The sequence below is a fragment of the Hyla sarda genome, chromosome 9, assembly GCF_029499605.1.
Source record: "Hyla sarda isolate aHylSar1 chromosome 9, aHylSar1.hap1, whole genome shotgun sequence".
Taxonomy (NCBI): Eukaryota; Metazoa; Chordata; class Amphibia; order Anura; family Hylidae; genus Hyla; species Hyla sarda.
Window position 1 is genome coordinate 154927052 of NC_079197.1, and position 12277 is coordinate 154939328.

Below are 12277 nucleotides of genomic sequence, written 5' to 3' on the forward strand. Positions count from 1 at the left end.
CCCATCAACATTCTGGAACTCCGGGCAATTTACCTTTGCCTCCTCCATTGGGAGCGACTTCTCCAGAACCGTCCTGTTCATGTCCAGTCGGACTACTCCACGGCTGTGGCGTATGTCAATCACCAGGGCAGCACTCGCAGCCCCGCGGCGATGTCCCAGGTCTCCTGGATCCTGCTCTGTGCAGAACTCAGAGTTCTCTCCATCTTGGCGATTCTCATTCCAGGAGTGGACAATTGGGAGGCGGACTTCCTCAGCCGCTCCTCTGCCGACCCCAGCGAGTGGTCTCTTCATCCGGAGGTATTCACGGAAATCTTAAACCTCTGGGGGACTCCAGACGCAGACCTCTTCGTGTCTCGTCACAACCAGAAAGTTGCTCACTTCGTCGCAAAGTCCCTCGATCCTCTGGCTCTGGCCGTGGACGCCTTAGTGATTCCCTGGTCGCACTTCGTCCTCCCCTATGTCTTCCCTCCTCTTCCTCTCCTTACCAGGGTCCTGAGAAAGCTCAAAGCGGAGGGCGTCTCCGCCATTCTCGTGGCTCCGGACTGGTCCAGACAACCATGGTATACCGACGTCGTTCGCCCGCCAGTGTTTCCCGACCTGCTCTCTCAGGATCCCCTTTGCCACCCCAATTTACTGTCGCTGCATTTGACCGCGTGGCGGTTTAAACAGTGGTGCTGAGGGCCAGAGGGTTCTCTCCCCAAGTCATTCACACAATGACCAGGGCTCATAAGACCTCCTCTGCAAAGATTTATCACCGTACTTGGCGGTCTTACTTTCGCTGGTGTGAATCTGTCATTCTCTCCAGTTGTCTTATACCTCCCGCGCCTTCTATACTTTTTACTATCTGGACTGGAGCAACGCTTATCTCTCAGTTCCCTTAAAGGGGTACTCCGGTGCTTACACATCTTATCCCCTATCCAAAGGATAGGGGATAAGATGCCTGATCGCGGGAGTCCCACAGCTGGGGACGCCCGCGATCATGCAAGCGGCACCCAGTTTGTAATCAGTCCCCGGAGCGTGTTCACCCCCTCCCGTAGGCTTGCATTGAGGGGCGGAGCGTGACGTCACACGCCGCCGGCCCTGCGGTCGAGCATAATCCGACCCGGAGCGAACACGCTCTGGGGACTGATTACAAAGGGGCTGCCGCGTGCATGATCGCGGGCGTCCCGAGCTGTGGGACTCCCGCGATCAGGCATCTTATCCCCTATCCTTTGGATAGGGGATAAGATGTGTAAGCACCAGAGTACCCCTTTAAGGGTCAGGTGTCAGCTCTCTCCATTCTCTTCCAGCGCCCCCTGCCGTCCAATCCTCACATTTGCACTTTTCTGCCAGGCGTAGCTCATGCGTCTCCACCGTAAAGATCCCCTACTACCCCGTGGGATCTGAATCTGATGCTAAGTGCCTTACAACGTGCTTGCTTTGAACCTCTCCGTGATGTTCCAATTTGCGTCCTTTCCTGGAAGGTGGCCTTTCTCATTGTGGTCACTTCCATCCGGAGGGTTTCAGAGCTAGCGGCTCTCTCCTGCCGTTCCCCCTATTTATTCCTGCACCAGGACAAAGTCGTTTTCCGACCGATCCCCACCTTTTTGCCCTTCTCACCCCAGGGACTGCTTTGGTACGTCCCACGGTCTCTGTGTCCCCCAATGGAGCTCACCGAGAAAAGCAGATTTTTTATGCTTACCGTAAAATCTCTTTTTCGGAGGATCCATTGGGGGACACAGCACCAACCCATTCGTTCTGGTGTCTTTAGTTCCGGGGGTTAGTTCCGGTTATTTTTTGTCTGTGGTTCCTTTGGACAGTTACTGGTTTTTCTTTCCCTGTCGGTCCTCTCCTACTGCTTTGGGACTAAACTGAGACTCAGTCTGTAGGCGGGGTATATCCTGCAAGGAGGGGCCGAATTTCTTTTGTTGCCTTGTGTCAGCCTTCTAGTGGCAGAAGCATATACCTACGGTCTCTGTGTCCCCCAATTGATCCTCCGAGAGAGATTTTACGGTAAGCATTAAAAAAAAAAATCCACTTTTAATGCCATCTTTTTTATTTCCTAGGGTTATGGTTTCAAACCTAAACAGAACAGTGAAGACCTTACATGCACTTTAAGAAATCTGAGAAGGAATACTTCATACAAGTTTAGGGTATGTTGCATTATATGCAGTTCTGCATTGTACTGTATATCTATGTGGCATTGTATTTTGTTGTAAAATCTTTATATATCTTAAGTTATAGGGAAAAATACTTTCAATAAATGTGTATTCTAATGTGTCCAAATTAGCATGTAGGATGGTATGTCAATGAAAGTCAAACTGATAGAGTAGCATTCACTTTAGAGAATTTTATTATTACTTTGTTATTCTTACTTGCACTTTTATATTATTAATTGCTTATCTGTGTTTAGTGCAGTCGGGAGGTCCCGGTATGCATACCGCTCCCGGGTGGGGGGCAGTTGTTGCATCTTTTCCATGTCATCCACCTCTTATCTTTTGAAAATCAGATCACAAACACCATCCGCACACAAACTAGAAGACATACAGGAGCATGAAAGGGCACGAAAACAAGGCAGGCGGGAGGGTCTGTAAACCGCAGGGTGCAAACTCACGCACCCAAGGACCCCACACCCTATGAAATTTACGCATTGCTTTACGTTTTTCATAGATCTTCCTTTCCCACCGAACAGTAAGTGAAACTCTAGCACAATGTTTCCCAACCAGAGTGCCGTCAGCTGTTGCAAAACTACAACTCCCAGCATGCCCGGACAGCCAAAGGCTGTCCGGGCATGTTGGGAGTTGTAGTTTTGCAACAGCTGGAGGCACTCTCCTTGGGAAACACTGCTCTAGCAACTAAGTCAGCAACCGTAGGAGGACTAGCCTGTATCCAGTACTGAGCTATACGTTTCCTGGCTTGATATAAGATTCTAATATACCCAATTCAACCCCTGAGGGCTCAGTATCACATCCAATCAACCCCAGTATGCATTGCTTAGGTTCCAGTGGTACAACAATCCCATACACCTTACGGACAAGTAAAAACACCTCCCTCCAGTATGGAACCAGGGACGAGCAATCCCATACCATATGAAACAAATTGGCCCCCACCTGACTACACCTTGGACACTAAGAATCAGGACGTAGACCCAACCTATGTAAAAGTACCAGGCTTTTGTACACCCTGTACAGGAGAAATAATTGCGATAGCCGGTTAGCCTCAGAGAGGTACAGGAAGGGTGTATGCGACAACACAGTATTTCACTTCTCGTCGGACAAGGGACCAAGATCTCCCTCCCACTTACCCCGAACTAATAAAGGGAACTGTTTATGGTAAGATCGTAGAAGCTCTTGATACAGCAAAGAACCCCAGCAGAATCGGAAGTAGTAACCAGCGCTTCCAACACAGCCTTAGAGTGGATCTCCGGAGACCGTAACCTACTCTGCGCCTTGTATGCATGGCGGAGTTGGAGATATCTATAGATAGAGGAACGAGGCCTGGAGATCCTCATAGATCCTAAATATGCCATTTACACACAACTGTTCCACTCTACTTATTCGCTTTCTCTCCCAAAACTCAGCCAGACCAGGGTTAAAGGGGTACTGCACTGAAAAACATTTTCTTTTAAATCAACTGGTACCAGAAAGTTAAAAAGATTTGCAAATTACTTCTATGAAAAAAATCCCAATCCTTCCAGTACTTATTAGCTGCTGTATAAAACACAGGAATTTTTTTTTTCTTTTTGAATTTCCTATCTGTCTGACCACACTGCTCTCTGCTGACACCTCTGTTCATGTCAGGAACTGTCCAGAGCAAAAGAGGTTTGCTATGGGGAGTTCCTGACATCGACAGAGGTGTCAGCAGAGGGCACTTGTGGTCAGGCAGAAAGGAAATTCAAAAAGAAAAGAACTTCCTCTGTAGTATACAGCAGCTGATAAGTACTGGAAGGATTGAGATTTTTTAATAGAAGTAATTTACAAATCTGTTTAACTTTCTGGCACCAGTTGATTTAACAGAAAATGTTTTCCAGTGGAGTACCCCTTTAAGCCACAGGGGTGTAAATTTTGTACAAACCGACATCCCGAGCATACACCTTGCACGTCCCCATACCTTGCACAGTAACCGAGCAGTGGGTGAGGACCTGGTGGCCTAGTGAGGGCACATATATCCAGGATATGTATCAGCATGCGCCCCCCATGTTTTGCCAGAAATATTTTCTCAGTGGAGCCCAGAGTTGCTATCCCTGCCCACCCTCTCATTTGATGTAGTTGGGATAATATAACCAGGAATTCGAAAGGGCCAGACCACCCAAACCTCACCCCATTGTAATGTCTCCAACCTTATCCTTGCAGAACTGAAAGTATGTGGCCATAACTTTTTTAGAGTTTTTGGAAATGTTGTTTTCAAGTCTTCTTTTTCACATGATGCTTTGCCCTGGCAGGTCTTTGCAGTAAACAGTGAAGGCAGAAGTAGTCCGAGTGATATTGTAGAATACACAACTTCCCCTGATAAGCCCGGACCACCCTGTAAGCCAAGTACAAAGGGCAAAATCCATGCACACAGCGTAAAAGTCACGTGGGGTGAGTCTTGGGTTTTTAATTGTTTGCGCTGTTTATACCTTTTTGGTTTTGCCCATTCTATAACCATTGTATTTCCCTTGCAGATGCCCCAAAAGACAATGGAGGATCAGAAGTTATTAAATACTTCCTTGAAATGGCAGAAAACATAAATGGCAAGTAATTCTGGACTGTGTGTATTAATGTACTAGCCGAGTACCAGGTGTTGCCCTGTCTTCTCATCTAAACCTTGTGGGAGAGGAAAAGCAATGCTCTTCAGAAGACTGGAAAAGCTGGTTGGCACGCATGCCGTGTGCCACCCAGATTTCCCAGTCTACTGAAGCCCTAGCACCGCTTGTCCTTCCTGCTGTCATGCCCTCCCCCGGACATCGCACTGGTCTCTTCTCTCCACCCCCTTCCCTCGCTCTTAAAGTGTTCGTTGACCCCTTAAAGACCAAGCCCATTTTAACCTTAAGGACCAGCGCAATTTTATTTTTGCATTTCGTACCAATTGTACTTTGTAATGAAACCTCTAATTTTAGCATAAAATGTATGACGAACCCCAAAAAGAATTTTTAGGGAGGAAATTTAAATTAAAAACACTTCTTTACACTTTTTATGTGCCCATAGGGGACTATCTATAGCAATCATTTGATTGCTAATACTGTTCAGTGCTATGGATAGGACATTCTGCTCTGGTCTGCTCGATCTCGGACCAGAGCAGGAGCCAGACGGCCGCCATGCTGGATGATCGGATCGCCGCGGCAGCGCTTTGGGCGATCCGATCATCCATTCAAAGTACCGCACTGCCGCAGGTGCCGTGATCTGTATTGATCGCGGCATCTGAGGGGTTAGGGATAGAGGATGTCGGCCATTACCGGCGGGTCTCCGGCTGCTGCTAGCAGCGGGAACCTGCCGTGTATGACGCGAGCACCGTTCCGATGCTCGCGGTCATACACAGGACGTAAATGTACGTCCTGGTGCGCGAAGTCCCGCTAAACCAGGACGTACATTTACGTCCATGGTCGTTAAGGGGTTTATGTGCTGGTTGCCCTGTACTGTTCTTAGTCATTAGTCTCCAAACACGCCTCCTCAGCTATGATTGACAGCACTAGCAGCCAATCATTGCTGACTCGAGGGCTTAGAAAGCTCTGACTACCATCTGTGTTGCCCAAATCAATGCTTATTGTTTATTGAAATAAACATCGGACTATGTCGTCCAGGGAGCGAATCGCAATTCACCAGGTTATAACTCATGATTGCAGTGGATCTCAGCAGTGAGACCTGATGCAATTTCAACTTCTATCATGTCTGAGCACCACGTCAAACATTTTTCTAAATTACGCTTTAAAAAAATAAAAAAATGTAAGACCCTTAAACATTGTAGGCAAAGACTTAGTTTTTATAAAATGCCATGAAAACGCCTAGACTTTCCGAAAAGCCAAATAAAAATGTTTAAAGAAAATTCTCATTTTGCTTGTAACACACTACAGAGGTCCCTCAACATACGCTGGTAATCCGTTCCAAATGAACCATCGTTTGTTGAAACCATCGTATGTTGAGGGATCCGTGCAATGTAAAGTATAGGACAGTGGTCTACAACCTGCGGACCTCCAGATGTTGCAAAACTACAACACCCAGCATGCCCGGACAGCCAACGGCTGTCCGGGCATGCTGGGAGTTGTAGTTTTGCAACATCTGGAGGTCTGCAGGTTGAAGACCACTGGTATTGGAGGTTATACTCACCTGTCCCCGCCGCTCTGGACCGTCACAGCTGCCCTGGATGTCGCGCTCTGGCAAGGCCTCTGCTTCCCCGACATCCTCGCTCTCCGTCGCCGCCATCACGCCGCTACGCACGCCGCTTCTATTGGATGACGGGACAGCGTGCGTAGCGACGTTATGCCGACGATGGAGAGCGCCGACTATGCAGGGGATCCTGAAGAGGACGCGCCGGAGCCCCGAGGACAGGTAAGTGATTGTCAGCGGACCACACGGGGCACCGTAAACGGCTATCCGGGGGCAGCTGAAGCAGTCTGCGCTGCCGGATAGCCGTTTATGCGATGGCCCCGACGTACAAAAGCATCGTATGTTGATGCTGCCTTCAACATGCGATGGCCTCTGAGAGCGATCGTATGTTGAAATGATCGTATGTCGGGGCCATCGTAGGTCAGGGGGTCACTGTATGGGGGAGATTTATCTAAACCTGTCCAGAGGAAAAGTGTCCAAGTTGCCCATAGCAACCAATCAGATCGCTGCTTTCATTTTTAACAAGGCCTCTGCAAAATGAAAGAAGCGATCTGATTGGTTGATATGGGCAACTGGGCAACTTTTCCTTTGCACTTTTCTCCCCCAATGTGAACAAAGCCTACAGGTGAACTATAATGCATAAAGGTAATAGGGAAAATGTTTTACAAAGCTAAACGGTTGTTATTTCTCTTACAGGGGGTAAATGGGAGACGGTGTACAGTGGGCCTTCTAAAGAACACGTGTGCGATCATCTCAAGCCTGGTACTTCCTATAGGTTCAGGGTGTTTTGCGCCAATATAGTCGGCTCCAGTCAGGTAAGTGGAGTTTAACTAAAGGGTCAAATACAGACTTGGAATAAGGATGGGAAAAGTGTATATAGCTTGTGTGTATTTCCAGTTATCAGGGACCTGGTTTAGTGGTCACTGTTGTATTCCTGGTTCTTCTGTCTGGGAGTTGATGGCCTGAACAGCCCCGTCTAGATTTACAGACCGTCGTGTCTGGTTTAGTTCCTTGGAAATGGCCAAATGGCTTGTTTAGGAATGGAAATATGAAGTCCTGGAGAGCGTATATAGCATTTCTGTAGCCAAGGGAGGGCCCTGTCTGGTATTACAGCACAACCTTATTCAAGTGAATGGAAAGGAACAGCAACAGTAGATTTGGGCTGTGGATAGGAACAAACCACAGGAAACCTCGTATTTTTATGAACATTTTTCATGTATATACACATGTAACACTTGTTTTTCTCCCCTTTTAGGTTTCGGATGTATTAACAGTCCAGACAGGCATTGTTCCTCCAGGTCCTTGCCACCCCCCTCGTTTAGCTGGAAAAGCCAAATCCAAGGAGTTAAATCTGCAGTGGGGTACGTTCCATCTGTGTGGTTTCTAAGCGGAGGAAATGTTTAAGGCGTTTACCAGGGATGGAAACACAGGGCTCATTTTTCTCCAAAAACAGCACCACCCTTGTTCTCAGTATGTATGTGGCATTGCAGCTCAGTTCCATTGGGGTGAATGGAGCCAAGTTTTAAAGGGATATTCCAGGGAATTTTTATATATATATATATATATATATATATATATCAACTGGCTCCAGAAAGTTAAACAGATTTGTAAATTATTTCTATTAAAAAAAATTAATCCTTTCAATAATTATCAGCTGCTGAAGTTGAGTTGTTCTTTTCGGTCTGGCAACAGTGCTCTCTGCTGACATCTCTGCTTGTCTCGGGAACTGCCCAGAGTAGAAGAGGTTTGCTATGGGGATTTGCTTCTAAAACTGGGTGGTTCCCGAGACAGATGTCATCAGAGAGCACTTAGACAGAAAAGAACAACTCAACTTCAGAAGCTCATAAGTACTGAAAGGATGATGATTTTTTAATAGAAGTAATTTGCAAATCTGTTTAACTTTCTGGAGCCAGTTATATATAAAAAGTTTTTTTCCTGGATAACCCCTTTTAATACCACACACTACCTAAGAACAAAAGTGGTGCTGTTTTGGAAGAAATAAGCTCTGTGTTTCTTTCCCTAGATAACCCATTTGAAGTCTCTGTCATGATTTAAAAAAAAAAACTAAAACTTTTTACATGTCGAAAATTTTGATTGATAAAGATCTGAGCGTTCAGACCTTCACCAATCTAGATATAGCTGAGTGAACCGTGTGGCAGTGCACTTCACTCCCTGGCTGACCATGATCTCCATCTAGTTTCGTGAGATGGGCAGTCAACTGCAACAAACAACGGATGTCCGGGCATGCTGGGAATTGTAGTTTTGCAACAGCTGGTGGTCCACCTTTTGGAGACCTAGGCTATCAGAGGCACACTTGTGTGTTACAGTATTGTTGTTGCCTTGGATGCATTAACAACTCTGCCCCGTTCCTGTAGATGCTCCGGATGTAGATGGCGGCTCGGCAGTAACGTCATATACCGTAGAGATGGCACAATTGGAGCAAGAAGATCGAGGTTCTGTCTATCAAGGTCCTGACCTGGAGTGCACCGTGAGCAACCTGCTGCCTGGCCAGACCTACTGCTTCTGGATAAGGGCTTCCAATAAAGCTGGGGTATGTCTTTTATTGATTATCAGTATTAAGTTGTCATCACATATGCAGTTTTTGGTGCAACTGTTCATTCATATATTTTTTTTAATCAGAATAGTGTATACATAATAGTGTACACATTGTTACCAAATGTTTTCAATCCATTCCTAAAAAAGAATAACTTAAAGGGGTACTCTGGAGGGAAAAAAGTTTTCAAACCAAATTTGTAAATTATGTAAAAATAAATGGGGCTCATGGGTCAAAGATATCTGGTTTGAAATAATTAGTATTTATTAATATAAAATGCAAAATAGACTTAATAGGGATGTACCGGGCCCTTGTACTTCCCTAATTAATTAAATACACAATAAAATATAATATATGATAATCCCAATATAAAAAAAACTAAAAATAATAACAACTATAAAAATTAATATGCGATTTGAGCCTGTGATATCAATATAGCGATCTACTGATCCTGAGGAACAGCACAGTACAAATGTTCATTCAAATGCTCTTGTTTCCAGAGATCTTCAATATAAAAAAGATACAATGTAGCCGCTACAGATACCAGTTAGTCAATTGATGCGGTGGTACTGTATCTGTCCAAATATTGGCAACTAGATCCCACCGACACAGTGATATAATGTGGCACTTTGTGAACAGTGAACAGTCACTTGAGATCAATCTTTAAGCATATCTGCGTATGCCATACATCAAAATAGCCAGTTTGCAATAAATTCCATATAATGCTCACCACTCCGAGGTGTCACGGATCTCCCTTCAGTGTAGTCCTGGGGGCCGGCTGTATAGCGTCTTATGCCCGATGCCTTGCTTCAGTCCGGGATCGTGCTGCTGGAGTCTCGGCCAACTCCTAAGAGCGCAGCACTCAGTGGTGGGCACCGTTTGGGGGGACTGCAGCGCTGTCAAGCGGAGTCCCTTGGTCGGACCAACTTGGAATGATGGTGGTCTGTAAACCTCAAGTCCTTATTGTAGATGGCCCGATTGGCTTCTCACTAGTAGTTGTTCTAACGGCTGTATGCGGTAAGCAGAGTGAGTAACCCGTCGGCGTTCCTCGTGCACAGGTCGCGCGCTCGGGAGATGGTTCACTGTAATAAATGCTTTGGATCTGGCGAATGATCGCTAATATATCAGAAGAGTGTTCTATATTAACAGGCTCAATATCGCAAAATTAAAATCGCTGGACGCGTTTCAAAACCTTCCTCGGTTTTTTCTTCAGCAGCGGAACGTGTGAACTATAACATACTAGTGATTTATATACCTTAAATAACGCCCCTTCATAATGACCTAACCTATGACCTCACATCCTGAGCAAAAAATCTATTGATTTCCATTGTGAACACTACCCAAATATAAAAAGAAATAAATAAATAAACACCGTTTTATGCTTGTCTGTGAACATATCAACACTTATATACAAACTATATAACCTCATAAACCATATATAATTATAATAATAACAAAAGACATAAAGGAAAGATCACAATCCCCTGCTAGGACTATTAATACTATTAAATATCAGTAAATATGCCACTGTGACTGATATTAAAGTAGTATAATATCTAATTTTTAAAAAGAAAAATAAGAAAATGAAATATAGAAAATAAAAAATAGAAAATAAAATAATGGAATAAAATGCAATAGTAAAAAATAAAAATAAATATAAAAATATATATATATAAAATATATTTTTTATTATATATATATATATATATATATATATATTTTTATATTTATTTTTATTTTTTACTATTGCATTTTATTCCATTATTATATTTTCTATTTTTTATTTTCTATATTTCATTTTCTTATTTTTCTTTTTAAAAATTAGATATTATACTACTTTAATATCAGTCACAGTGGCATATTTACTGATATTTAATAGTATTAATAGTCCTAGCAGGGGATTGTGATCTTTCCTTTATGTCTTTTGTTATTATTATAATTATATATGGTTTATGAGGTTATATAGTTTGTATATAAGTGTTGATATGTTCACAGACAAGCATAAAACGGTGTTTATTTATTTATTTCTTCTTTTTATATTTGGGTAGTGTTCACAATGGAAATCAATAGATTTTTTGCTCAGGATGTGAGGTCATAGGTTAGGTCATTATGAAGGGGCGTTATTTAAGGTATATAAACCACTAGTATTTTATAGTTCACACGTTCCGCTGCTGAAGAAAAAACCGAGGAAGGTTTTGAAATGCGTCCAGCGATTTTAATTTTGCGATATTGAGCCTGTTAATATAGAACACTCTTCTGATATATTAGCGATCATTCGCCAGATCCAAGGCATTTATTACAGTGAACCATCTCCCGGGCGCGCGACCTGTGCACGAGGAACGCCGCCGGGTTACTCACTCTGCTTACCGCATACAGCCGTTAGAACAACTACTAGTGAGAAGCCAATCGGGCCATCTACAATAAGGACTTGAGGTTTACAGACCACCATCATTCCAAGTTGGTCCGACCAAGGGACTCCGCTTGACAGCGCTGCAGTCCCCCCAAACGGTGCCCACCACTGAGTGCTGCGCTCTTAGGAGTTGGCCGAGACTCCAGCAGCACGATCCCGGACTGAAGCAAGGCACCGGGCATAAGACGCTATACAGCCGGCCCCCAGGACTACACTGAAGGGAGATCCGTGACACCTCGGAGTGGTGAGCATTATATGGAATTTATTGCAAACTGGCTATTTTGATGTATGGCATACGCAGATATGCTTAAAGATTGATCTCAAGTGACTGTTCACTGTTCACAAAGTGCCACATTATATCACTGTGTCGGTGGGATCTAGTTGCCAATATTTGGACAGATACAGTACCACCGCATCAATTGACTAACTGGTATCTGTAGCGGCTACATTGTATCTTTTTTATATTGAAGATCTCTGGAAACAAGAGCATTTGAATGAACATTTGTACTGTGCTGTTCCTCAGGATCAGTAGATCGCTATATTGATATCACAGGCTCAAATCGCATATTAATTTTTATAGTTATTATTTTTAGTTTTTTTATATTGGGATTATCATATATTATATTTTATTGTGTATTTAATTAATTAGGGAAGTACAAGGGCCCGGTACATCCCTATTTAGTCTATTTTGCATTTTATATTAATAAATACTAATTATTTCAAACCAGATATCTTTGACCCTTGAGCCCCATTTATTTTTACATATTGTTCCTATTTTTATACACCGTGGGTATAGGTGTTTGTTGGGTTGCTCGGGTCCTCAGTGACGGTCAGACAGACAGGAGCCTCTCCATTGTGTTTATAATACAAATTTGTAAATTACTTCTATTCAAAAATCTTAAAGGAGTAGTGCAGCGGAAAATAACTTGTATAGAAGTTATAGATCGCGGGGGGTCCAAGCGCTGGGACCCCCTCTGCGATCTCCTGAATGCGGCCCCCGGCAGTCTGACGTGAGCAACCGTTCCGACCCCC

At 44.1% G+C, this 12277-nt stretch overlaps 1 protein-coding gene across 7 annotated transcripts in view; it reads left to right on the plus strand.

Annotated features, from left to right (window-relative positions):
• LOC130291198 (fibronectin type-III domain-containing protein 3A-like) overlaps positions 1-12277 on the plus strand; it is a 121940-nt gene that overhangs the window by 97960 nt on the left and 11703 nt on the right. For all 7 annotated transcript variants that reach the window (XM_056539724.1, XM_056539730.1, XM_056539726.1 and 4 more), the window contains exons 14-19: positions 2046-2132; positions 4421-4559; positions 4643-4711; positions 6978-7096; positions 7537-7642; positions 8657-8832. In XM_056539724.1, the coding sequence (XP_056395699.1) occupies positions 2046-2132; positions 4421-4559; positions 4643-4711; positions 6978-7096; positions 7537-7642; positions 8657-8832 (696 nt within the window). The remainder of the gene's footprint in view (positions 1-2045; positions 2133-4420; positions 4560-4642; positions 4712-6977; positions 7097-7536; positions 7643-8656; positions 8833-12277) is intronic.